The sequence below is a fragment of the Penicillium hordei genome, assembly GCF_028827395.1.
Source record: "Penicillium hordei strain IBT 12815 chromosome Unknown utg000005l_segment0_segment0, whole genome shotgun sequence".
Taxonomy (NCBI): domain Eukaryota; kingdom Fungi; phylum Ascomycota; class Eurotiomycetes; order Eurotiales; family Aspergillaceae; genus Penicillium; species Penicillium hordei.
The window spans coordinates 3,113,167-3,139,057 of NW_026623146.1; the positions used below are offsets into that span (position 1 = coordinate 3,113,167).

Genomic DNA, 25,891 nt, shown 5'->3' on the forward strand with positions numbered 1-25,891 from the left:
CATATAAATTCCTTGGATAAACAGTAGAAAGCCCAAGTGAAGTGAACAGGTTCCCATGTGCCGATCTCCACCCCCATGTTCTGCCATCTCCCCCGGTCTCAACTCCATTCAACCTCCACGATGCAATTAGGATTTTCAGAATCTCTCCCCACGCTTGTCGCAAGACGCTTTACAGCTGCTAAAGATACTGGCCATCTCGTGTTCTCCTCAACCCATCTGTCCATCATCAATGCTGCAGGGATATCAGTGAGTGACGCTGAGACTCCGACCACGACAGTTCTAACCCGCAAACCCAGTACCAACTTCGCTACTGCCCTGCCCTCGCAAAGAAGCCCTCCAATTTGAAACCCGACAATGGCCCCAAAACACCAAAGCCCGATCCCTTCGAGCATCCATCTCCAGATCTTCTGATCGCCCAGTTCCCGCCCGAGAACCCCACCTACAACCTCATCCTCAACAAATTCCCCGTCATCCCAAACCACTTCCTCCTGGTGACAAAGGACTGGCAAGCGCAGACTGATATTCTCGACAAGCCTGATCTCGAAGCTACATACGAGTGTCTAAAAGCCTGGAACACCGACGACGATGGTTCTCGATCCACAAACGGCTCGTCTTCAAAGAGCCTCTTCGCCTTCTTCAACTCCGGCGACGACAGCGGCGCAAGCCAACCACACCGCCATCTCCAATTCCTCCCCGTGGACTCAATGCGTCAGCCAGGTTTGGAGTCCTGGCATCCGCTGATCGACCTCCTCACCTCCCAACCAACCTCCCCCTCTCCAACACCGAAGTTCCAGCATCTGCCAGGTCTCCCCTTGGCCCACTTCGCCCTCCCAATCCCTCCAAACCCCTCTGCCGAAACCCTGCACGCAATCTACATAACCTTGTACAAGGCCGCGGCCGCAGCGACGCGCGGACGAACACCGAGCCAGGACACCGAGTCTCTTCCCACACAGGGACCAGCGTCTATAAGCTACAACCTAGCTATGACCCGCTCGACGATGATGATCTGCCCGCGCAAACAGGAGACGGCTCTTGTTCCCGTTAATAGCGCGACGACGCGCGATATCGTTGATCCCGGCGTGCTCTCGCTGAATGGTACTATCCTTGCTGCGACATTGATGGTTAAGGCCGAGGGTGAGTGGGATGCTCTGCGTGAGAATCCGGAGTATTTGACGCAGGTCCTTGCTACGATTGGATATCCTCGTACGGATTCTCGTGGGCCTTCGCTGTGAATAGTTTTCTGGGAGTTGTATAGCTACGCGGAAGATGCGGTAGGATACTTGCATGCCTGAATTAAATACCCGGAATGGAATCGCTTGGGAGGTGTATAAATTGAATACATATCTAGTCTTGTATTTCTCTCATCTACGAGATGTTAAAAAGAATTTCATCAAGAGCTTCCAATAGAAAATACATGCCTTGGTTTTGTATGCTGCATACTCATGGAGAAAAGTTAAGAGAATGGAAGAATCTGGATCCTGAATATGCAACAAGGACAAGATAGGGAGAGGTCTCTATCACAAACAATGTCCCAAGTCACTGCCCGCATAGTACCTAACGCATATAGTAATCTCCTGAAGCTTCCAAGGTTTCCTCAGGATATCAGTATTGGGTGCGTGGATGGAGATAGGAAGGGACCTACCATAAATGTTGTGGGTAGCGACCATGTTAGCCACTGGGATGAGAGGCCCTAATTCTCGAGGTGCTTCTACCATCAGTTCATCAAGAGACCTGGAAGACAACCAATAGGCCAGCAACATTGACTGTCGTCACAGAGAAAGATAACAGCGCTGATGATGCCAACAGCAGCCTAAGCCAACCCAGGGCAAAGCCACCGTGATAGCCAGAGACATCTATGGATATTTACTTTGTTCAGATATATCCATCACATCCGTTCATCATGAGCTTTCAAGGGCCACAGATAGACCAACAATGAAAAGCACCAGATAGAGGAAATGAGACCGTTGGAAATGCAGAACCTTGGTTCAAACTTGTGTAGGAAAACGGAAGGGTGATAGTATGATGCTTTCCCTCCTTTTCGGTGTATGGCATGAACCCCGAGCTAGGTCAAACATGAGCTGCGAGAAGCGAAATAACAAAGACCGGCAGATGTTGAAGGCGGAAACAAAGAAGCTACCCCCGTAGAAACGAAGACCTTCCTAGATAGGCAGGCGCTGGGAGGGTCACACGTGACTCTATAAACCCCAATTACTTCTGTCCATTCGATTGCAGAGTGGCGGAATCGATTTCGGAAAACGAGCGGGCACTGATGCAAGTAAGCCTGAAAGACAAGAGACAAGACATTAGACAAGCGGATGTAGCTTTTTTCGAGAGTCTTTTGAGATGGATCTGATCGAGAGGTCATTATCTTGCCGGATATCATGAGGTACGCTCCATAATGGTAGGTAATTGTGACTTACCGTGGAAGTTCGGGATCTCACATAGTCTGCGGCCCGATGGCTGCGGTGATGGTTTGTCAAGTTCTTCGCTTGGTAGCGTGCATTGTGGGAGGGGATGATGGTTTCATTGGCGGTTCCGTTATCTTGGCCGCTGCCTGGGCGTAAAGGTGGTGGATATGATGGGAGGGAGGTTGCTGTGGTCGCCGGAATGAACCTTGGGTGAAAAGGAAGTCTCGTAGATGCATTCTTTTGTCGAAGGCGAGAGTGAATGGGTTGGTCGCCCTACGTGAATAGAAGTGAATCGCCGTCAATGTAGTCATTGTCGGGGCGACGGCGATTGCGATGGTACCTGGCAACTACCTCGTATAATCGGTCCACGATCTACTCTCCAAGTGTTATACTCTTACTAGGCCTAATGCAAATGAGCCTATATTTTCACATGATAGATTTTTGTTCCCTCTAGACCGGATTGATTTTACCTGCCATAAATCCAGGTTTCCTGATAATTATTACCGATGTTGTGCTAGTAGTTGTACTCCATAACCAAAAACCAACAAATCCGATAATTGCCCAGACGCGAAAGTGAAACATTTGACTAACAAGATACACTGCACAAGAATAGACTAGGTCGCTCGTGACTCATTTATACAAGAGCTTTCATGCATTATCTTCCCAAACTAAGAAAACTCGCTCGACCTTAGGGGTCCGTGACCGGGTCCTGGGGCGCAGACCAGGGGGCCAAACATGTGATCTGTACGAAATTGATCATGATTGGCTAAAATCCTCAGTCTCATTCCAGTAACTCCCTTGATTGGCCTTGACTGGCCTTTTAGACCCTTATGCTGTGCCGTTTATGGCGTTTTAAGCCTCAACTTCCCCTTGATACTGCACCATGCTTCTCGTATTGAGTTTGGACCCCACATTTTGACTAAAATGGTATTTAAGAACGACGGCCTCGCACTCATTGGCTTTGGTTCTTTTTTTACCTAGCTACATAAGAACTCCCCACCATGGAAAACAACAAAGAGTCAACAGCGCCAATTGCATCGGCTACGGCCGCCGGACCAGCTACGGATTCCATAGTAGAAGCGCCGACTGCTCCAAATACAGCGCCGGCGGATAGCACAGCGTCGCCCGCAGAATTGCCCACAGCATTGCCCACAGCATTGCCCACAGCATCGCCCACAGCATTGCCCACAGCATCGCCCACAGCATCGCCGACAGCCCCTGAAGCAAGCCCAACACCCGAACCTACAGCCACAAGATCATTGCCGGTATCTGACCCTATGGCAATAATACCCGCGGAGAGCGGACCTCCGCCACAATACGATGAGTATGCTTCCCGGTCCAAAGAAAACAGCCTGATCTAAAAGAAGCAGGCACAAGAAAGACGCAATCACAACTCCTGCACCGGCTGTTACATTGCCACAAACCAACGAGAAAGGCACACCAACTGTGCTGCAAGTTCCAGTCGCCCAACGAGTGATTCCACTGGCCCAACTTGGCGAAGAGCCCGGACGCATCTGTTGTCCGTTTTGCTTCCATGAGGTTCAGACAAGGGTGAACAAAGAGAGCACCAGCGCTACGTCGTGAGTATTCATCTATCCTCACCTCACTTTCCGCTCGGTCTCACCTCTAATGATACTAATCTCTGGTTTACTTGATAGTATGGCGGCAGTGTGCTGCTGTCTCTTCGGCGGAATTTGCTGTGCATTCCTACCGTTCTGTATGGAAATGTGTCACGACTCGCACCACTTTTGTACGAATTGTGGCGTGCAAGTAGCAATTCATCCGCACGACGGCCCTGTACAGCAATTCGGACCTAACTCCCCTGGGGCAATTATCCAAGCACCGGGACGTATTCAACCACCAGAGGCTGTGATGAAGAACTAGGGTGACGATCTACAATGATTACAAGGAATGAAGGATATGTAGTATGTTTACTGAGTCGCATGATACCTTTTGTTTACTTTGAGATCTATGTTACTTTACTATTAATAATGAGAAAAGAATTGGTGAGGAAGCATTTGAATTTCATTCATGAACCCTGACCCACGCAGATGGACCAGCCACCTGCGTGGGGCAGGGTTCGAAACATAAGACACGAACACGTCCCACTCAGGGGACCACTCCAGCCTCATCGGGCATTCTACCGATCAGCTCGCCATACAGCCTGGCGAGGATGACGGCGTCGCGGGGGTCAGCCCAACGCCGGATTTGGTTGGCGAACTCAACCCGGGTGTCCCAGATGCGCTCGCTCAGCGCCTCAAACTCGGCCAGGTCGAAGGGGATGGTGCCGTCGGCCATTGCCTGACGGCGGTCCATGCTGGCCCGGAGGTTGATGATGCCCACCTCAAAGGCCTGACGGATGCTGGTGGGGGTGAAGGCGGGAGGGGGAGGAGCTCCGGCAGGCTGCACGTTCATGCTATTGATAAGGCAGGTTAGTATGTTGCCCGTTAGTTCATAGATGGGATGAGACTGGGTATCAATTGTTTGTTTACTTACTTTGCGGTGGTGCAGACACCGGTGGGAGAGAAGTATGATGTGGGGGTGGGCGGGCGTGGAGGTATACTACAACACGCTTGAGATGGTTGGATGATAAGTTGGGATGTTTGGAGAAGCAGTTTGTTCGGACGGTAAGATGCGAAAGGATGGGAGGCGTAGGAAAGAAAGATCGTTTTGGGGCCTGTCAAGTATTTATAGTTTCCCGGATCGCCTGCAGTCTAAACACTAGAAAGGTAGGCGTCGAGTACAACGCGCTAGTACAACGCGCGAGCAGGAAGGTGAACAATGAATAATGGTACCATTTGAATAAAGACACTGTCTATAGCTTGGAGCCTGTCGCTTTAGCCACTAGGTGCGCATTAACGGGCGTAACGGCCTTGCCAGTCCGATAGAAAGAGAGAATATTCTCCATACCCAACCTCTCGAATCCAATATGTGAGTCAACCGAAGCGCCCGCATTGTGGGACATCATCTCGACATTCTTCATAGCTGCAAGATCTGGGCTAACGCGTGGCTCATCATAGTGCACGTCCAAGCCAGCGGCAGCGAGCTTACCACTCTTCAAAGCATCAACAAGAGCACTCTCGTCAAGCAGCTTACCACGGGCAATGTTGATCAGTCGCGAACCGGTCTTCATCTTTGCCAGCAAAGATGCATTGAGCAGTGTCTCGCCGCTGAACGGCGTCGCAACCATCACACAGTCCGACACAGCAAGAAGACTATCCATGTCCTTGTGGTATGTTGCCTTCGAGACGGCTTCTAAGTGTGCCGGCATCTGCACGATGTCATGATAATGAATCTTCATGTTCATGGCCAGGAAGGCCTTTTCGGCAGTGCGCCGTCCAATTTGACCGAATCCAATAATTCCAAGTGTATGTCCATTGGGATTGTGTGAGACCATCGCCAAATTGCGGTTTGCATCAACAAAGGCATCGGCATCTACGGCGCGTGCAGCAATGTGTGACCAAGAGAACAGACGGAATGTTGAAATAATGAGCCAGATGGCGGCATCAGCGACGGATTCTGTGCATGCTGCGGCCGCATTGCAGTAAATAACCCCTTTATAGAGTATGAAGTTAGTCGCTTTGTCCGTGACTCAGGTTTCCTCGTAGTCCCATGTGGTTGTATACATACCCTTCCTTGCCAAAGCTGCAGTATCAACCCAATCAAATCCGGCACCGGCACTGGCATAGATCTTGCAGGAAGTGGGGAGCAGCGAGACAAGCTCCTCATCCCAGTTTCCCATCTCGCCACCGGTATTCCAAAATGGGCGGTAGATGGCAAAGAAGTCGCCGAATTGGCGCTCTTTTAGGGCTCGGATAAACTCCGGCCGAGACATGCTGTAGGACCGGCGGATCTCGAAGGCATCTTTGAACTTGCTGTATTGATCATGATTCCAGCGGATGTCGTCGCCGAGGTGGAGGACAATCGGTTTCGACATTTTAGGTAAGCTTTTGTGTTTATATAGGACGGATCGGTGCTTGTAATGGGGTTTAGGGGTATTAGATGACGGTCAACATGCAATTAGTGCAAGAAAAAATTGCAGAACCTGTTCTGAGAATTCTATTTCTAAGCTGGCAAGGCGGAATTAGTTAAATACCTCTTTTCTGACTCTGTTGTCGATGTTTATTACGGCTATTGCATTTCCCCCCCGGCTATTGAGCGACCGCCCGGGGTAGCGGGTATCGATGCCCCGGTTAATGAAATCCGAGTCGTCAACCACCGAGTCAATTATGGAAATTCCATGTCTATCAGACGAAAAGACAAGCAGAGAGGAACCAGGGTTGTACATCTAAGTAAGAATCTTTGAGAACTGTTTACATCAGGTAATCCTATCCCTACCGTAAGTGAGAGTATATTCACCCAAACACCGGGAATGCAAAGTCCCATGGTAGATTTGTTGCTATTTGAGTCTACAGAGTAGATGAGATATAAAAGAGTACAATGCAATGTATTATGAACTGTGCAGTGCTATGTAGAAAGACAGGAAGCGGGTGTATCGGATGGCAAGTCGACAATTCAAATGACACCGACCTTCATCCAGTTATGAACCAACCAATTTTCAGTTGTTGATCGACAGCTTACCCCACAATCTTACGCGATCGCAAGGCGGTAATGCGGGAATCTATGACCCTACGACTTCGTCAAACGCGGGTGATATTGCAGAAGGCACATTCCTTCGGTAGTTGGTTGACGGCTTGCGCGGTTTAGTGGTGTTTATTTATTTCATATGGTTCGATCTCCATGGCTTGGCTAGTCATGTCCGCTCCTGCAGGATATTGATCCTCCACCTCAGGTTGCTGCGTCCTTATGTCTGTAGGATTGTAGGATTTAACCACGTCGAACTGATTCAGTTAGGATGCAGCCGATGAGAACTCGAGAAAGGACTTCCAGGACGCACTGGACAGTACATCATCAACATCCAAAATACTTCTCCCAATTTTAAAGGTTCCTTGATCGATGCAGGTGAAAAGCGTGTCAAAGCGATCGGGATTGTAATCGTATTGATCTGTGTGCTACGTGGTGCCGGCGATCTACCTTATCTCTGAGCTCTACTACTCTCTCCACGATGTGGTCGGCAATTACGAAGCTTATATGGCGCTCTTGTTAGGTGAAATTTAGATGGTGGTTGATGAGGTCTCACGGCAAAATATGTAGTCGTAACTGAGTCTTTTCTATACTTAGCAAGGGTAGGAGTCGGTTATAGGACAGCTAGTCTAGATTGTGTATGAATAACGTAACCGACATGATATATTACAAAGTAAAGCAGAACTAAAAGTAAAAAAGAACACACTAGCTTACACATCTCTATATCAAACTTAGTACTGGAGCAGGCTTTTTCTATCACTCACTGATAAAAGCCTCGGGTCACATGAAATGTTCCGAAAAAAACGAGGTGCGGATGCGTTTTTGGTTGAGATCAACCACGTGCTAAGTATCAAAATAGCCGGGCTAGCAATCCTTAAGGGATAGGTGGCTGGAGAACTCCTTGACTCCGGGATAGGAAGGGACTCAAAACCAAAAGGCAGTGCAAGTAAGAAATAGGTGTAAAAAGGTGAGAAGTGAAATAGAAGATTAGAGAAGAAAATGATGTTTTGAGGATATAAGCAATCGATGTTTGGAAGTGAGACCTGATAAAATAATGTGATTTCTTAAATTATATGTCCGAGTGCAGCAGACACGGTAGTCGATAAGGTGATGTTATGATGCTTAGATATCCCCTATATGTGAAACCTTGCGGTATGTATAATATAATATTTTACTCTGTGTCTGATAAATAGTAATGAAAGAAGATAAGTGTAGTTGAGATACTCTCGAACTAAAGTGAACCTGAAATGAAAGTAGCAGAAGTTAGTTTGAATGCTGTAGAATTTTATAGAAAGCGGATTTGGCACATTAGTTAGTATCGAGTATAAAGGTATGTATATGACATAGCGAGATGAGGAATAATATTCATAATAATACAAGCCAGAAGACAGCCGAAGAAGATATACTACATGGAATCATGCTAGACCGACAAAGAAGACCAAGATGAAAGCCTTAACGAAGAGCGCGACAGACTCGCTTTTGGGATCGAAGACGCCAAGGTACTGCTTGGATTGCATCTATGTCGCATTGAGGATGACCTTACAAGGGAGGCGCTCTTCGAGACTTTACTGCTGCATCTTGGACCAACGGATGCACCGTGGATTCTCGCTCCACCTCTGGCCCGTCTTGCGACTGGGGCTTGAAAGCCTACAATCCGAAGTCATGCCGAAACCCCCCTCTAAACTTGATGTTTGAGGGACCCGATTCCGCAGAGATACATCACAATAACAATATGAATTTATCACATAGGATAGCAGCTAGTACATGGTAACTTAATCTCAATTATATGTAGACAAAATTCCAACATTCAAAAAGTAACCACGAGGAAAAGTATACACAGACAACGCTACAACACAAAGCCTCAGACCAGCTGAATACAAACAAAATACAAAATGTAGGCCAATTTGCCAAGATAATTGCATATCAGAAGCAAAAAAGGGAACAAAAAGAAACCACTCCACCCTTAATCCTTGGGATATTCATCCAAAGACCAAATCAAAGCGTGATGTTGTGAATCTCACACCACTTCTTCTTGCAAGTAGCATTGCCAAAATGATAAGACCCCCCATTCGCCCAAATGTGCTCGGCAACCTTCTTCCAAGATACCTTCGGTGGTTCATTCATGTTCATGCTGACATTGCTTAGAGAACTATAAGCGTCGTGTGTTTCGGAGTGAATGGTGACGGCTTGGCAAAGGAGCCGGATCTGTAAGAATGCGATTGTATTAGTCTGGGTCATCTCGTAGTAAAGAAGAACTGTTTCTTAACTCACATCCTTATTCTGCCATTTAGGCTTTCGCACGCGCTGGTCTTTAGACTTGGTGAGGGTGCGGTATCGGCCTCGCAATGTAGACTCCGCCTCCTTGAATCCACCAACTCGCTTGATCTCCTTGTATGATAGCCCACGGCGCTTAGAGTCAATGAGGAATGTGTTTCGCTCGTCCGTGTAGTGCAAGCGAGCTTCGATATTGCCTTGATCTTTTCCGCTCTGCTGTGGGGATCGTTGTTCTTCGTTGGCGGAGGTGGAGAAGGATGGACTGAGGCTTTTTGCTGATTTCTGGTTGGGGGATCCGAATTCTGCGTCAGAAGAAATTGCCTGCGGCCTTGCGATATACATTGGGTGTGGTTCGGGTTGATACTGAGGTGCCTCAATGGAGGGTGCGTAAGGTCCACAAACTGGAAAATGGGAGATGTGGCTCATGGGCCCGGTGGGCACAGATGGGGCCAAAGTCATAGGAGTAGGTCCAAATGAAGACATGGGGAGTCCATGACTCGGTCCATAGATGTGGGGTGCAGGTTGATTACATTCATTTGGGCTGGTGTATGCATTGGAGACGGGCCAAGGTGCACTGTATCCGTGGTGGGTTTGCCAGCCGCCATCCTCTGATGAGCCGCTAGGGTTACGAGCAGGATACCAGATATCATCGTCGTTAGACGGAGGAGAGACAGACCATGTGAGATATCCATCCCAATTTCCCGGCCTTGAACTTGGATGCGTGATAGAGGAAGGCACGAGATGTGGGTTGTGTGGGTAATTATTGAGGGGTGAGGTCATGAAAGAATTGACGATGTTTGGGTTTGGAACATTGAATTGAGAGTTAGAAAAGGCCTGCCCATCTCGTGAGGTATCCGAGACACCAAAGGATGAAAAAGGCATTTCCTCAGTTGCCAAGCGGAAGGGATTGCCGGCTACTGGAAACATGTTGCTCCGTGGTGCTGGTTGAACTAGCCCAGCGTGTGTTTCCATGGTGCGTGTGGTGAAAGGCTCATCAAAATGGTCAAGTGAGTCAAGATCAGATTCACAATAAGTGCTTCCATTGCTTGAAAGCGCGCTGCTGAGGTCCACCTGCGTCGTGAATGGAGACACGCTCTGCGAATACGCCGCAGTGCGAGGGCCTTCCACTTGAAGCGGCGTGTAGCGTCTATTCTCCATAAGTGGCATGGGATATCCCGTCAAACGATGCTGGTTCAGCATGTCTTTAGAAGGATTTCGGGGACGTTGTTGTGTTTGAAGTGCTGGGGAAGGGTGGTGCAGCAAATGAAGGTCTAGAGGGGAATTTGATGCGGAGGGGTAGAAGACTGAGTACCAATCGGTAGGGGAAGAAAGAAGTTGTTTATCAAAATCATCTGAACTCCGAAGGAAGTCCGACGAGTAGGCAGATATAAGCTCTCCCGGCTCATGGGTGTACTTCTTCGAATAGCCAATACATGGCTTCGGCACAGGAATAGCAAGAATGTCTGCCATATTGATCACAGAGAAAAATAAAAATAAAAATATTAAAAGGATTATACTGAGCAGGCTAGATGGGTTATTGTCTTCCACGCTTCACCGCAACTACAGGCGAGTGTTGTACGCGGGTTGTCGCTGGGTGTGGACGACCGTTATCCCGGAGGTTTCTTCTTTGTCGGTCAGTGCACACTGGATATAGTGTGGAGAATTCGAGGGGACCTGCAGGGTTGACCGTTATGAGAGGTTAGTGCTTTGGTATATATAGAGAGGTTTCACCAGAACGGTGAGAACTGATTGGGTGTCACTTACCGTATGCATACGATAGCAGGGAATTCACTATCAGTAGGCGATACCACAAGGATGACGAAGGCAAAAGCCGCTTTGAATAACTATAATGAGTAGTCACAAGCCTCTAGTGACTCTCAAGTACCGGCTATGCTTCGCAATGGCACGGCTGTGTAGCTGTTAAGAGATCGGTCTTGCTGGGAATTGGGCTGTAAGTCCAGCCGTTGAATGCAATGCGGTCTCAGATCTGTCGGCAACTCAACCGTTAGGAGAAATGAGGTGAGTCTCCAGACTGCTATAGTGTTGATATCCCAGGTTGCAGGTTGCCAGCGCGGAGAGATTGTTCAAGAAACAGTATAAACTATAAAAGTTGGAAATCAAGGATAGGGAACGGGATCCTATTAAGTTTATATCAATGTACTAGGAAACACAGCAAGGTGAGGGAAAGGTATCGTCCGGGTCTTTTAATAGACATCATGAATTGATCGAACCAGTGGCACATGAACCATGTCTATCATATCCGCCTCATTTCAGCTTCTCGGCCCGCTTAATCACAATTGAGGCCCGTGCCATTGCTAGATGAGCAAGAAGGATCTCGGCCTGTTCCAGGCGTGTAGAGAAAAGGAAGAAACAAAGAGAAATATAGACATGGGTTGGTGCTCAAGGGTTTCTGAACCCTAGCCAGGTCAGAAATCTCAGGTCTAGAAATAAGTTGGACCCCGGTCGTATGCCCATGATCCACTTGCCGAGCGTTTCAGATCTTTTCTCTATTGTCTAGCGTCATGTCTTGATTTAGCCTCGATTCTGTGGGAGGCGAATGCATGTCTAGGAAAGGTGTGAAACGAGAGCGAATAGTGGACGGGTTGTATTCTCGACGGCTTCGTGAGGAAGATCCGCTCCCGGCCGTTAGGCCCAAGCCAATATATCTCCGTTCAGTATTTACTTTTCTTTTGCCCTCTATATCTGTGTTTTATCCCATCCTGAGTGCTGGGTGAATTGGCCCCGGAACTGCATCCCCGTTGGCAACGGTCCCAGCACAGATGCCACGGATATCGTTGATCCACCATGTACAACCATGGGCAGGGCTATGCACCCATCTGCAGGTCTACCTGATTGACACTGTCTAGAGTTCCATGATTTGGTGGTAGCTCGGGCAGTTTTGGAATGTTCCATCCTGAGCGGGTAGCCACAGAGAGCTTATGGGGAGAGCTAAGTGGCATCCGAGCCAATCAGACCAATAGGGCCAATCCAACCTGCTTGAGAAAAAGCAATGTAAATAGGATATTGGTAGAACCAATTTCCTGGTTGGAGGCTGGCTGGAGAAGATTTTGTCGACGGGCGTGACCTATCTAGTCATTTGAGGCTCTAGCGTCCAACACGGGAGTTCGTTGTGCCAACTTGAGTTCATAAATGGCCCTATGAGATTCAGGGATGAGGATCGACAAGATCCTAGCCAGAATGTTCTCTGTTGGGTTATTCTTGGAATAGAGTAGGGTTATATTTGAGTAAATTCAATTATCACAACAAAACGGGTCACTAAACGTCCACAACTGCCGAGAGAAATAAATTAAACATCGTGAACTTAACAAAAAGAAACCCCGAGCTCCCTTTCCCCGGATCTCCATCGTCCTAAAAACGGCCATATTTAAAAGAACCTTCTTTAACGACCGCTGGGATGGCCTAGGTGGTGTTAAAACCGGAAAGATCAGAAACGAGCCTGCAGCAGCACGAACGCGCAAAGATTCCGTCCGGCCCCCTAGCTAGGAGGAGAGAACCTCAGCTCCCGATCCTGTGGGAAATCCCCGAGTAAGTTTCATTTCTTTGACGCAATGTTGTGTTGGTGTTACATGTCTGTGGAGTTGCCGCCCTAGTGGGTTTGGGATTTACGGTAATTTTCCAAGTTCTAGGTGCTCGATTGACCGCTAGGCTTCATTTCCCGCATATGCAGATCATAGTTGGTCTTATTATTACATGTTATTTTCAGGATACTCTTACCCGGTGATGTGTACTATATGTCAGGCAGCATTAAGACCTAGATAAATCCGAAACAAATCTGGGGAAGGGGTGGGGTGGGAACAGACAGGTTGGATGCGTTGTGTTGATACGAACAGTGGATCTAGGGATGGTCAGCGGAGAATCAAAAGGAAAGAAACCAAAAAAAGCAAAAAAAAGGTTGGTTTTGTCTAATTTGAAAGGAGTCTCTCGGCAGCCTGTTGTCCGTTGGTTGTCTGTTGGTTATCGATTGGTTGAATTAGGGCTCGGGGATCCCGGATACTGGGGTTGTGGGTAGGTACTTTAGTGTCTGCTGTAGTGTAGTTTATCTTCGATTTTTTGGCACTAAAATATGCCAAGTAGATGGCTGTTTGGTTAAAAACAGAAACAAATTTGCAATAGTTTGGAGGTTGAGACATAGAAGCTGAAGGATTCTTCTTCACATATGGGGACTCGGCTCCTTCGTAACAGAGAGTCTACTTGTCGCAGACCAGGAATTTGGGTTCCTCGATGAGACATGAGGCGCAATTCAGAGGTGGGAGGAACATCCAGCCTGCCACATTCCAGGCCATGGCTTGCTGGCATGTAGCTATGCACTGTCGCGGTTAGTGCGCTAACAACTCCCACTTAAATGGACACATTGTGACACAATTTTGGTTTTTGTTTCACAAATTTTACCCCCCACCAAAGGTTTCGGGAAATATGCGGCATTTTTAGAGTCGGGACTTTTCAATTATGGCCTCTACAGCCGGTAATATCTTGTCTAGTCTTCGATGGGGTGCCGGGGAGATGTTATTCATGGACCGGAACTTGACCGGTGGGTTAGGTTATTGATTCCCTGCTCTCAATTGGGTAAATGGTTGTTTTAATATTGACTTTGATAAGATGCCCACACTATAAACCCATTCCCACCTGAGAGAGTGCAAAGTAGGGGGCAACAAATATCGAGGCAATGGAAGAACACGATGTCTATCTACTGGATCAAGCACTCCTGTAGAACTCATAATAATGATACCATTTTCTGGTAGGATATGTCTTACAGAAGGAGTCAATAACGGCCATCCCCGGCGCAGAGGCTAGACGTTTGAAATCCCCGTCGCGTTCCCGCTTCCGTCGGCCACCTGCGTCGTCCCAGGATATCACCAGTTAAAGAGTCGGCCAATAAGGAGTAGTTTTAATGAAATTTGACTATAGGTAAACTACTGGATGACTCGTTCGTAGACTCGCAGCCAAATTATACAATGTCCTCGGGGAGTTCATTAGACAATGCAAATTATAGAGTAGACAGGTTGAAACTGCCCGAATAAGGTGATGAGATGTTGGAACGGCAAAGAGTATATGGTGAACTAAGGGGCTGATGTTACATTTTTGGGTTCTCCATTAAATCAATAGAGATTTAAAAAAAAGGATATACAACGGATAAATACAGACATCCAACTCTGCTTGATATATATTTGGAAGCTAGTGAATGTAAAATTATGATTTCCAGGGTAAACCAGCAAGTGGCTAGGAAATTACCAATCAATTTAGTGCCCAGATATATAGGAGAAATGCCCTGCTTTCTGCGAGTTCAGTTCTCTAGGATCCTCAAAATAGTTGTAGAGTTGTGAGTATCAGCGAGAATCTGCGACCTCTTTAAGATCAGAATATGAGAGATACAAAGGTACCCCTCGGAGTCCCTTCTAAATTGGGTGTAGAGTACAACAGTCTAAATATCAAAGTGCTTCCGGCAAATGGTGGCACGACCTACAATCTTTGGTTGTCTCTCAGACCTTATTTTGCCTACGTAGGGATCACACTCCGAATATTAACATCCCTTTATTCTACAATTACTAAGTACAGTTACGGAAATAAATCCCCTCGACTCGCGTCTAGTATATCTACTGTCGGACATGTTCCTAGGCTAGAAAGTCGTAATTCAAAGGATGATCTAAAATATATATACAAACATGGACAGGACATTATACGTACATGCACACAACACCACACTCAGTTGTCTCAAGGTCCCTAGTCCTCATAGCGTGTCCTTGCACAGTTCCATTTCCTCTTAAATTGTTTGAACAGGCACAGGAGGCACACTACACGTACCAGGATTTGCTCTAGAGACTTGACTAGATACAAGGAGAGGCCATTAGAACTACCTCGCTAGTGATCTTGGGACTACTAGGACTGTACTTTTATAGTTCTATGATACTTCCGGAAAATAAGTCCAAAGCCATCAAATTCATCCAAACCATGCATAAACGGAACAGGAATGTAGTGCAAATACTCGCACCAATAAACTAACCCAGTTTACTGATATCATGGAGTTCGCCTGGGGACATAGGCTAATTTATACGCTTTGTTCCCCGACACATTTTGGAATCTGTAAGCTTGTGGGGATTGGTAGCATGATAGGGTTTGCACTCTCATCAAAGCGGACAACGCCTATTCCCTCCTTTAATAGATACAGCATGGCTGCTCGCAGTCTCGTGGCCATTCTACTGCGTCTCCTGGATGCGATAAATCCTGCCAGTGCCTAGCCATGGCTTCCTATATAGGATCATACTACGCTGATAGCAACCATCGAACCAATACAGCGAGATAGGAGCATGATGCCGGTTGCCCCCGAGTGTCTCCTGAACCCTTCCTGAGGAAAGGATAGTGCTGTGGAATTTAGAGACTTTCAAGGAGCTTAGTCATAGTTTAGAGATAATGATGTCCAGGGACTTCGCGAATTGGTTGGAAGCGGGAAACCGAGTCAGCAACTGCCAGAAGAAGGACTAGGGCATATAATAAGCAAAAACCAGTCTTCTTAAATAGTGGTTTAGCCGGGATTCACAATATAACGCTTGAACCTCTCTTACTACATACATGTAGGCAAACACTGGGAAAGGGAGGTTAGCGTCTGCGAGAAAGCCGTGTATGTAAAGCAAGAGATTGCTGAAATATAATAGGAGAAACTATTAGGCAAACGGACAGACGGGCAGACGGACCACCCGGCCGGCCGCACCGTCTTGTTGACAATTCAAGAGACTGGATTGACCATTTCTCCAATGATGACCAGCATAAGATCCATGCAGACATGAAAGCGAATGTTGTGGAATCCGATTTCAATGCAAGAACCCCTATAGCTCTCCGCATTTCAACTTTAGAGTGAAGGAGCTAGACAGCTTGTGCGAGGATCTGACTCGTTAGAGAATGATTGAATAAGGTGTGATGTTCGTTAACAGTGAGGAATTTGGCATTAGAAGTTGAAACTCAGGTGTACGCGATCAAAAGGAGCGACCCGAGCCATAATAAGACAATTGGGTGTAGCAAAGTCGTCGTGTTTTGCAGACCGCAGTTTGATAATAGCCTTGATTGTGTCCAGGGCGGCAAGACACATATAACGGTCGGGTCGCATGAGTGCCCAACGAGCTTAATCTTGGTTAGACTAGTCGAAACCAGCCTTGCTCAAGGTGTAAAAGGTGGCTTTTGGAGTTGGCCAGCCGCTAGGAATGTCGGAATGTCGGTATACCGTAGAGTCCGTTATAGGTGGGAATCCTGTTCCAAGGTTGCAGCAATTTCCATAGGCTTAGCATCACTGGAGGCCCCTAATGGGCGCCAGTATCTCCACAGGGTACATAAAGGTCGTGTATCGTATTAAAGCTTCAGCTATTGATTGGCACACTGGGCCTATCCGTTGGAGTCAGTCAGTGAGGTGTTAACCCAATTGTCAGATAGAGATGGATCGTTTTGTGATAGTGCATGTTAACTAGCAGTTTGAGAGTGGCCGGGGAATCTAATGTGTAGCTCAGGGTAAAAAAAGGTAACAAACAAACCCAAAGGTAGGTAACTGGAAATGGAAATATAATACAGAACTGGTCCATTGGGTATCAAAAGAAACAAGGAAGACTCCACGAAGACGATGCAAGGGAATCTAGTAATAACCGAGATGAAGTTGAGCATCCAGGCCGCCTGGCAGGTAGAAACAGGTACAGCAAGGAGAGCGCTATGAAGAATCCTCGAAGCTGGAATCCGAGGAATCCGAAATTGAGGAACCTCTTACTGGCACCGGCACAGAAGCACCAATACTTTCCAATCCTCGAGACTTTTCCAGAGCTCCGCTGGAGGGATCGAGTTTTGCGTTCGAAACAACAGCAGCTTCCTTCTTGAGTCGCTCATAGTTGTCGCCAGCTTCTTTGATCATCGTCTGGATTTCCACCTCACGAATCGCGATATCTGCCTTCTCCTTCCTCAATTCCTCCATCCGGCTGATCATCTGTGTTTTCGAGCCTTCCATGGACGCGAGAGACGTGCGCAATCTTTCAAAGCTGCTAGCCAGTCGCGGAAGAGATGTAACCTTGGGGGGTGTCTTCGGACGGTCAATACCAGCTGACTTCCCATGACCCATGGCCGCATGAACCTGAGCCGCTTCATAGGCGGCCTTTTCCTCCAAGTCAGAATCATCTTCATCGGAAATACCCTCGGCATCCTCAATGAGATCACGCATGGCTTCGCGGTCCTTTCGTTTCTTTTCGCGCTCTGCCTTTCGCCCGAGCGCCATTTTGCCATCCTCCGTGAAGAACTCCTCGAACCCTTCGGCAAAATCTTCATCGTCCCGAACAAGTCTTGTCTCTTCTTCGACTTCTTTCTCCCCTCGTACAACCGCATCCCAGTCATCGGTGTTGGCTGCATTATTAACGTCTAATGAAATAAACTCGTCCTCCTCCGCACCGTGTTCCATAGCCAGACGTGCACGTCGGGCTTTTTTCTCCCGAATTTCGGCTTCGCTGGGGATGTGTGCTTGTCCCGGAACAGTCATGATCTCCCCAAACTTCGCTGCAACATCCACAGCCTTGCTGGTTTCGTCGTCGGTTGTTGTCTTCGGTGTTGAGGGTGTGGAATCGCGAAGTTCCTTCAAATAGTCATGGCTATAGGTAGGCCGGTCTAGGTCCCGGCCGAACCGCGCAGAAAGCGTTTCTGAAGACACCGAAGGAAGCACACCAGCGCTCTTTTCCATTGCCTTGCGCCCTAGACCGTGGCGTTTCGGTAGGACTACTTCGCTCTCTTCGTCTCCATCGTTCATTGACGTTTCGGCGCCGAAGGACAGCTGCAATTTGGATTTTTGTTTCGGCCTAAAGGCAGCTGGGCGCTTAACGACTGGCTCTGCAAATCTTCATGTCAGCTGCGACCTTGGTAGGCGAATATTTAGGGTAAAAAAAAAGTAATCGTAGCCCACATACCTGGCGCAGCGCCTCCATCATCTTCCTCGTCATCCCCGCCCACCTTGCGGGGTTTTCTGCGATTTCCAAATTTAGAGCTCATATTTGGAATTACGTAGCAATGAAGTGAGGCGAAAACAAAGCGATGCAAGTTGGTGGCGTGAACCTGTGAGCTTGAGGGAACAGCAGCTCTTATCGCATATCGCATATCCGGAAGATCGTTTCTCCGACACAGCTTGCACCAAACTCCCAAAGCCACTGCGGTGACTTGAATCTTGCTAAATCCCAAGATACCCAACCAACTCGCCCAATATGCCTCAAGCTCAGCCTGAATTGAAGAAGGTGAGTACTGCTCCTACTATGTGCCCTCTTTTTAGTCCTGAGATCTTTTGGCTGACGTTGCGTCTTTTCTGCAGTACATGGAGAAGCGGGTCTTCTGCCAACTGAACGGCAACCGCAAAGTGAATGGTATTCTCCGAGGCTACGATGTATGTGTACACCCCATGACCTGGTCTTTCGGGATACAGGGGTACTCCATGGCGCCATGCAAGACGGGACGAAGACAGTACCGATCAAACGGGGAATAACTAACGATGTTTTGACACAGGTCTTCATGAACATTGTTCTAGATGAGGCATGCGAGGAGAAGCAAGGCGGAGAGAAGGTTGCCCTTGGCATGACCGTACGTTCAATTCCTATCGACGGATATATTAAGAACCCCGCTAACAGATACTGGGTATCAGGTCATTCGCGGTAACTCCGTCGTGATGCTCGAGGCCCTCGAGCGCATTACCGATAAATAGGTCACACATCTACACACGATCTACGACGTTTCTTTTGATTGAAGGGGCACGCACATAGGCACCACTCGATCACCGAGTGCTGGGAAAAGATCTAATGCTACTGGGAGTTTCTGGGTCGGTTTCTCTTATGGGAACAATCAAAACCTTTTCTGTTCTACCTTTTTTTCTACTCGTTTGCCAGGGCGCATTTTAGACTATTATGGCTATCCCAATGACTTTTGACTGTCTATACCTACACTGGAAATTTGCTAGGGGGATGAAGATAAGACACAGCTAGCTGGTATTGCAATCAGAAGATAAAGCTGAATCGACATGGCGCCCGGGAGCATGCTTTGGTTATATGCTCCTGCCTGAGTCAATCGCTGCGGACGGAAATAATAAAAGAGATAATGTTAAAATACATGTGATATTCGAAGGAACAACGTTAGATATTCATGTTGGTCGACTACTAAACTTGAGCTTCAGCTTGGGTGTAGATGTGGCAGGGGCTTTGGGGGTTGTGCTTAGCGCAGGCGATGGCCGGGGAATGTGGATTTTGGGGAGAGGATTGGGGGTGGGCGTTCCTGGAGCGAGGCCAGTCTTGGTCTGCTTGAATGTGATACGGGTTGACGAGGGTGGGTGCGCACCCTGATCCTCGCGCTTGCGCTTGGAAGACGGACCCATGCGGGCTTTGGTAGATCGATAGAAACGCAACTTGCCATGACCCTGATTTTGCACACTCCAATATCGCGGAAGCTTCATCCGCACGAGTTTAGAGGTGATTGGGTCATACAGCGTACGGCAAAGGTCAGTCAGCTCGGAAAGCTCCAAGAGACCCATGCACGGTGAGTTGCATGCTGCCCACATGCATTCCTTCATCGATGTGTCACCAGCAAGCTCTCGTTTGAGGGCTTCAATGGCGCCAGGAATAGTCTGGCGTCGTGCGATATCGTCTCGGCGGATTTGAGTGGAGGACTCTTGCTCGATGATCAAACCGTCATTTTGAAGGGCCTCAGTTTGTTGAGGACGACCAAAAGCAATATGTGCTAGGGTCTGACCGAGCAAACGTAAAGATTGGTGGCGTATCCAGGCCGAGGAATCAGCCGACAATGTGAACATGAGCCATCGAAGAAGCTCCGGACTCTGGGAAATATCCAGATCGACCAAGCATTGAAATGCTTGCATGCGGAGAAGGTCATATGTCCCTGCCCGCGTATATGGGATAAAACGCATCAAATCCAGGTCCATCATATTGGCTTGCATTAATTGCGCCTGGCATTGAAGTGCGGCTCGGGAGTAGAGGTTCTGGAAAGAGCTGGACCATTCGTCCATTCGTCGGTAGCGGTCGAACTCGGCGATGGCATCCTTGTCCAGTTGTTCCTCGACCTGAGCCTCAAGAACACGTTCCATATCGAAATGGTCCAACTCTTCATCAGACCGCGACTCGCTCCTACCGAGCATGGCATGGCATAGGGACTTCATCAAGGACGCAACATAGAAGTTGTCTGAGTACTCGTTGTTCGAGTTGTCATTGAACTTGAGTTTATCGAAAAGGAATCGCTTCACCCTTAATGGAGTTTTCCCACTGTTGTCACGGACTTTCGAAATTGCGTCAGGGATGACTTGTTGTAGGATGTAGGCCGCTCGGTCAGAGAAGTCATTTGAGCGAGTCATGGGAGATCCCGGGAGGCAGAAAAGCTCCTGAAATGCCATCTCAAGATGATGGAGTCCAACCCAATCAATCTCATCCTTAGCATGCTTCACTAAGGCACGCGCAGCCGTGGTACGTATGCCATGGAAGTATCGACTATCCATGAGAGTGCGAACAAAGATCGTGGAAATCAGAGGGTGCTCTCGTTGAGCAGTCATGTATTGTAACGACTGGGAATGTTAGCATCGTGTTCCATTGGTTGAAAACAGAAATATAACTCACCTCGAGCTGGGCCACAACATCTCGATCTTGCTGAAGCTGGGAGAGATACATGTACCCTGGCATACCGAGAGACAATTTACAAACCCACTCAAAGTCTGCATCCATTCGGATCCACTCATAAGATTCCTGCCCCATTCGCTCCTCGTCCTCTTTCGTCCAGTCAGCCAAACGCCAAGCCTGTGTTTCTTCTTCAGTCTGAAGGACATCCCCCAGGCAGTAGAGCAGAACCTCTTCTTGGACTTCAGCATCGCCCGAGGCGACGGCTCTCTCTCGTTGCTTTTTGTTGCGTTTGAGCCTTTTGTACTTCGTGTTGTATGGAATGTCGAACTTCGTCACCCCCTCCTTGATTTCAACAATGTGTTCATAAGGGGTTCCATCTGCTTCGTGAATCCGAAGGGTCATCGACCCTGTGAAGACCGGCTGAACTGCGCCCGCGTAGACGTGCCGGACCTCTTCCTTCACGTCGCGCAAGAAGGAATCCTTGTCGAGATCGCGAGGGGCTTGGGGTTCAGATTGGACCTGTCTGATCATCATTTCAACAACGAGCTTCTTCTTGTTGAATCGTTGGGTCGCCTGGAATCGTGGACATCCTGCGCCGTATACCCATTGTTGGAAGAAGACGTCTAATTTTGCGTGACCTAGTCGCTCACAGGTCTTCTGGAACAGGGAAGAGGTGACAGCTCCATTGGGTATATCACCCATGCGAGAGTTCAGGAAAAGTCGAGAAATAATGCGTGACATCGTGGCCTTGCCACTAGCCTTGGTCAGCCGGCGATCCAGAATGAACAAGACCAAAGGCGCTTTCAATGCAACGAAACGATATTCGGAGGGATCAACCTTGAGAATGTTACCCATGTCATATATCGAGGGGCGTTCATAATCCAAGTCGCAGACTTGGTCAGACATCTGCTTTAGTCTGAAACGGTATTCGTTGTTTCCGCAAAGTTTTCTCATGAACGTATCTGTAATGTACCACGCCACACCAACTGTTACCCATGTATCCGAGGGCTCAGCAGGAATGATGTTGATTCCGGTCCACTGACATGCCAGACCGTGCACCTGAGCCCGAGTAGAGTCATACATGGGGTCGATCATCTCGGCTGGGAAGAGTAGATGGCTGCTGCAGATCGACATGCACGCAGTGGGAAGGCTATCAGTTGGGAGATCATCGACAAAACAAATCTTGTAACTGCCGAATGGATACGACCCGTACGACAAAGAGAAGAAGTCGATCGCCTGGGCCATGGGGAAGCTGCTGTTTTGAACTTCATCGGCTCTACCTGGGAGGCAGAATGCGTGCAAAGGAATGGCATTTTGGCCAAGTTGTTCATCTTGATCACTTTCGCGGAAATCGGCCAGGTTGACATACTCAAATGGACCAATGGCGAACCCAATTTGTAAGGCTCCCAATGGCGAATATGAGGCAAACGAAACTGTTTTGCGTGTGTGATCTTTGGGATCCACAATGTCATCAGTCAAATCGCCGGAGCACACCACGGACATATCGAGGCCCTCATCGTCTGCAGAAAGTTGGCGGGTCGACGCTTTGGAGCGGGATGGGGTTCCTGCACCAGGTGTGTCTTGGTTCTTGCGGTCGAAGACATCGCCAAGAGAGTTAGGACATGTTATGGAAACTTCCCAGGTACATCGCGAGGACATATCATCCACGCATGGAAACAAGGGACAGCCGATGCCAGACTCGAGGGAGTTGGTGGTATAGGCATGAGGATACCGTCGATCTCCATTCTCGACACCGACAAATTGTAAGCCATCCCGAATATGATCAATAAAAAATTCGATATTCACTGTCAGAGCCGTAAATCGCGGAAGGTTTGCCTCTGGCGCTCTGGCACCTGAAGGGCCATCGACATTGTCGACAGTAGATTGTAGCGCGATTTGATCTTGTGCTTCGGCTGAAGATGGGTCCAGTTCATCGATGCGGACGCCCTTCGGAATCGTGATTGGTAGGGTAGGTCTTGGGGGAGTTTGTAAGAGGCTATGGATCTTTGGTGTCAATCGTTCGTGATAGTGTGCGCCGTATAGTTGCAGCGACTCATAGTGATCGGTGTATTTTGTTGTTGTAGGCTTGCCGTTAACGCTCAGTTGCTTGACCTCGCCTTGTCGAAAATTCAACCAAATTGTTCCTAGATCTCTACGGCGAGGGTGAATTGTGATTTCCGTCCTTCCTTTCAGGCTTTTGGACGCCAGATCGATCTCAAGTTCGACTTTCTGATGTCCCACGCTGAATCCCAGATCAAACGGGCGTGCCGCGGTACCGACGGGGAGTTCGACAACACCCGGCATCGTGAAGATCTGAAGATTCCTCAGTGACGAGACGCGCCGGGAGCGCTGTGAAGACCATCCACCGTCATATCCAACCGGATTCGATAGGTGATTGCAGCGTCGGGGGCGGAAAGAAATCTAAGAGCAGTTTGCGTGGCGCAGATTCAAGCTCTAGATGACGGTGAAATGCGAGATGGGCGATTACGCGCTTATGGTGCACGGTCGAGTATTGCACGGCGCTGAAGTAGATGGTAGGCTAGGCGAAGGCTTAAGTGAGGCGCAGTTGATGAGTTCGAGGGTACACTTAGATGCGGCAATGCAACTTAAGTCCGAACAATGCACTGGCAAATCCCGTGTGATTCTCGGTCAAGTCGAGCTTCCTTGTTCGCGTTCCCGATGCGGAGCATGGCACGTGATTTCGACCTGAAAATCCATCTGGGACATTTCCCGCTTCTCCTTTTCTCCACGTATTCCTGAGATTCTTGAGAGTCGACATTTGTGTTCAAAGGCATGATTTGATTCGGGCATTTGTCCATTTTACCCACTTGTTTGCCCACCTCGCTATGAACTGAGGTGTTGGTGTTTAACCCCCCGACTATACTACAACTCCGCGCGTGACACGACCTAATCTTCAAAAATGAACGCGATCTATCAGATGGTCCAAGGTTGGTGATATGAAGACTGTGACCGGTATATTTATTCCGAGTAATTTGCTAATTCGAATGTTCAACCCCTACAGAGACCCAGGATTCACTCTCCGACGATGCCCTCCTACCCCTTAAGTCCTACAAGTACTCGAGTGTTGACAAGTCGTTCATTTCTCGGTATATCTTGAAGCACTATGTATGACAACCTTGAAACCATGCAGGAGTTAGTTCCATTACTTCGGAATAAACAATTGACTTTTCCTCTGCTTAGTGGAATGCCTTCGTCGAGCTTGTGCCGATGTGGATGGCCCCGAACATGGTGACCCTTCTTGGGTTCATGTGGATCGTGGCCAATATCTTTATCATTCAGATTTTCGTGCCAGATATGGTGGGACCCGTGAGTATCTCTGTTCCTGTTCCTCAGTCGGTGTTTCATCGGAAGTGGCGAATTAACCAGATATTTTAGGGCCCCGCTTGGATTTACTACAGCTTCGCTCTTGGCATGTGGATGTGAGTGACCGCCCATCCCTCCATCTATGTAATTGAAACTCACATGAACTAGGTATTCTACCCTCGACAATGTGGATGGTAAACAGGCACGCCGAACTGGGACATCCAGTGGACTCGGAGAACTTTTTGAGTTTGTACCACCCTCCGAAAACCATGGATGGGATCACTAATCAGGTACAGTCACGGTATCGACTCTTTGAACTGCACCCTAGCCAGTCTGCTGTCGACAGCCGCAATGGGTTTTGGAGCTTCGCAACTTGGTGCTTGGACTGCACTGGTGCCTTGCCTGGCCATGTATTTCTCGACATGGGAGACCTTCCACACCCACACCCTCTACCTCGGCTATTTCAATGGCCCAACTGAGGGTCTGATCATCGCCTGTGCAACTATGATTGCCTCCGGAATCTGGGGCCCTGGAATGTGGTCTCAACCCATTGTTGGGTTCCTTAACGTCCCTCAAATCTTCGGCAACAACTCCGTCAAGGACCTCTGGGTTCCAATTCTCCTGGGTGGTTTCTTCCTCGGGCATCTCCCCGGATGTGTTATGAATGTAGCTGAGGCCCGCAAGAAGCAGGGCTTGCCGTTCACCCCTTTGCTTAAGGAGTGGGTGCCTATGATCGTCTTCACTTTCTCCAACATTGCATGGTTGTTCTCGCCTTACTCGACAATTCTTTCCGGGAACCACCTGGTTTTGTTTTGCTGGGTTATTGCATTCGTCTTCGGACGCATGACCACCATGATCATTTTGGCCCATCTTCTGAGACAGCCCTTCCCCCTCTGGACTGTTATGCAGGCTCCCCTCATCGGTGGCGCGGTCCTCATTAACCTGCCCATTATCGGCTTCCCGGTCATTGCCCCATGGTTGGAACTGTTGTATCTCTGGGTGTACTTCTTCTTTGCCCTGGTTATCTACATGCACTGGGCTGTTCTTGTTATCAACCGCATCACGACTTTCCTCGGTATCAACTGCCTTACTATCCGGAAGGACAAGGCTGCTGCTAGAGACAGAGCCTATCGCAACCTCGGTGAATCGTCCCACATAACTCAGTCTCGCGCTTCGACTGACACATCAAAGACACATTAACTTAGTATGCGCCACGCCATCTTCCATGCAAGACTCGACGATCGACATTAGTTCAATTGGGCAGTTCCCCCGTTGGGAGCTGCCACTAAAGTGCCCTGAGCGGTGCATTGTTTACATGTTCAACCTCATTGTAATTATGAACATGTCCATTCCTTCCACATATCCGTTATTATCTTGATCTGATGAGAGATATAACAAATCCCAGAGGGGTGAATTTTGATGAAACCAAGCATGGGAATTGTGTCCTGCTATTCTGCGTACTTGTACTTTACCAGACTATTAATATTTGTGAATAGATCAAAATGAATCAAAATCAAGTCCAAGTCCATTAATTCCGAGAGAATTCATAGTACAGGGAATAGAACAGTACATCACAAGCAAAGCAATCAACGCTAACAAGAACAGCAAAAATAGACAGTCACAGAAGCACCGCCAACCAGAAGTTCAAACCAAATTCCTTCCAACTTT

The 25,891-nt window shown here is 48.3% G+C and overlaps 10 protein-coding genes across 10 annotated transcripts; 4 read left to right on the top strand and 6 right to left on the bottom strand.

Moving 5' to 3' along the window:
- Nucleotides 1–120: 120 nt before the first annotated feature.
- On the top strand, nucleotides 121–1,232 carry N7537_010096 (uncharacterized protein; the record flags this gene model as incomplete). The annotated part of the gene is made up of 2 exons (XM_056901150.1): nucleotides 121–246; nucleotides 297–1,232. The coding sequence occupies 2 exons, from the start codon at nucleotides 121–123 to the stop codon at nucleotides 1,230–1,232; spliced, it is 1,062 nt and encodes a 353-aa protein (XP_056749818.1).
- Nucleotides 1,233–3,409: 2,177 nt separating this feature from the next.
- N7537_010097 (LITAF-like zinc ribbon domain-containing protein) lies at nucleotides 3,410–4,292 on the top strand (the record flags this gene model as incomplete). Its single annotated transcript, XM_056901151.1, has 3 exons — nucleotides 3,410–3,732; nucleotides 3,779–3,988; nucleotides 4,067–4,292. The coding sequence occupies 3 exons, from the start codon at nucleotides 3,410–3,412 to the stop codon at nucleotides 4,290–4,292; spliced, it is 759 nt and encodes a 252-aa protein (XP_056749819.1).
- Nucleotides 4,293–4,517: 225 nt separating this feature from the next.
- Nucleotides 4,518–4,823, bottom strand: N7537_010098 (uncharacterized protein; the record flags this gene model as incomplete). The annotated part of the gene is made up of 1 exon (XM_056901152.1): nucleotides 4,518–4,823. One exon carries the CDS (start codon nucleotides 4,821–4,823, stop codon nucleotides 4,518–4,520), a length of 306 nt encoding a protein of 101 aa, XP_056749820.1.
- Nucleotides 4,824–5,223: 400 nt separating this feature from the next.
- On the bottom strand, nucleotides 5,224–6,345 carry N7537_010099 (D-mandelate dehydrogenase-like dehydrogenase; the record flags this gene model as incomplete). Its single annotated transcript, XM_056901153.1, has 2 exons — nucleotides 5,224–5,963; nucleotides 6,039–6,345. 2 exons carry the CDS (start codon nucleotides 6,343–6,345, stop codon nucleotides 5,224–5,226), a joined length of 1,047 nt encoding a protein of 348 aa, XP_056749821.1.
- Nucleotides 6,346–8,987: 2,642 nt separating this feature from the next.
- N7537_010100 (uncharacterized protein) lies at nucleotides 8,988–10,736 on the bottom strand (the record flags this gene model as incomplete). Its single annotated transcript, XM_056901154.1, has 2 exons — nucleotides 8,988–9,197; nucleotides 9,264–10,736. The coding sequence occupies 2 exons, from the start codon at nucleotides 10,734–10,736 to the stop codon at nucleotides 8,988–8,990; spliced, it is 1,683 nt and encodes a 560-aa protein (XP_056749822.1).
- A 6,235-nt stretch (nucleotides 10,737–16,971) lies between these two features.
- N7537_010101 (uncharacterized protein) lies at nucleotides 16,972–18,287 on the bottom strand (the record flags this gene model as incomplete). Its single annotated transcript, XM_056901155.1, has 2 exons — nucleotides 16,972–18,128; nucleotides 18,206–18,287. The coding sequence occupies 2 exons, from the start codon at nucleotides 18,285–18,287 to the stop codon at nucleotides 16,972–16,974; spliced, it is 1,239 nt and encodes a 412-aa protein (XP_056749823.1).
- A 209-nt stretch (nucleotides 18,288–18,496) lies between these two features.
- Nucleotides 18,497–18,987, top strand: N7537_010102 (putative small nuclear ribonucleoprotein SmG; the record flags this gene model as incomplete). The annotated part of the gene is made up of 4 exons (XM_056901156.1): nucleotides 18,497–18,526; nucleotides 18,601–18,672; nucleotides 18,792–18,866; nucleotides 18,928–18,987. The coding sequence occupies 4 exons, from the start codon at nucleotides 18,497–18,499 to the stop codon at nucleotides 18,985–18,987; spliced, it is 237 nt and encodes a 78-aa protein (XP_056749824.1).
- Nucleotides 18,988–19,419: 432 nt separating this feature from the next.
- On the bottom strand, nucleotides 19,420–23,203 carry N7537_010103 (transcription initiation factor TFIID subunit TAF2; the record flags this gene model as incomplete). Its single annotated transcript, XM_056901157.1, has 2 exons — nucleotides 19,420–20,847; nucleotides 20,900–23,203. 2 exons carry the CDS (start codon nucleotides 23,201–23,203, stop codon nucleotides 19,420–19,422), a joined length of 3,732 nt encoding a protein of 1,243 aa, XP_056749825.1.
- A 180-nt stretch (nucleotides 23,204–23,383) lies between these two features.
- N7537_010104 (uncharacterized protein) lies at nucleotides 23,384–23,694 on the bottom strand (the record flags this gene model as incomplete). The annotated part of the gene is made up of 2 exons (XM_056901158.1): nucleotides 23,384–23,504; nucleotides 23,525–23,694. 2 exons carry the CDS (start codon nucleotides 23,692–23,694, stop codon nucleotides 23,384–23,386), a joined length of 291 nt encoding a protein of 96 aa, XP_056749826.1.
- Nucleotides 23,695–23,736: 42 nt separating this feature from the next.
- N7537_010105 (uncharacterized protein) lies at nucleotides 23,737–25,423 on the top strand (the record flags this gene model as incomplete). Its single annotated transcript, XM_056901159.1, has 6 exons — nucleotides 23,737–23,847; nucleotides 23,922–24,025; nucleotides 24,101–24,226; nucleotides 24,296–24,339; nucleotides 24,392–24,469; nucleotides 24,520–25,423. Exons 1-6 carry the CDS (start codon nucleotides 23,820–23,822, stop codon nucleotides 25,421–25,423), a joined length of 1,284 nt encoding a protein of 427 aa, XP_056749827.1. The 5' UTR covers nucleotides 23,737–23,819.
- Between the last annotated feature and the right edge of the window lie 468 nt (nucleotides 25,424–25,891).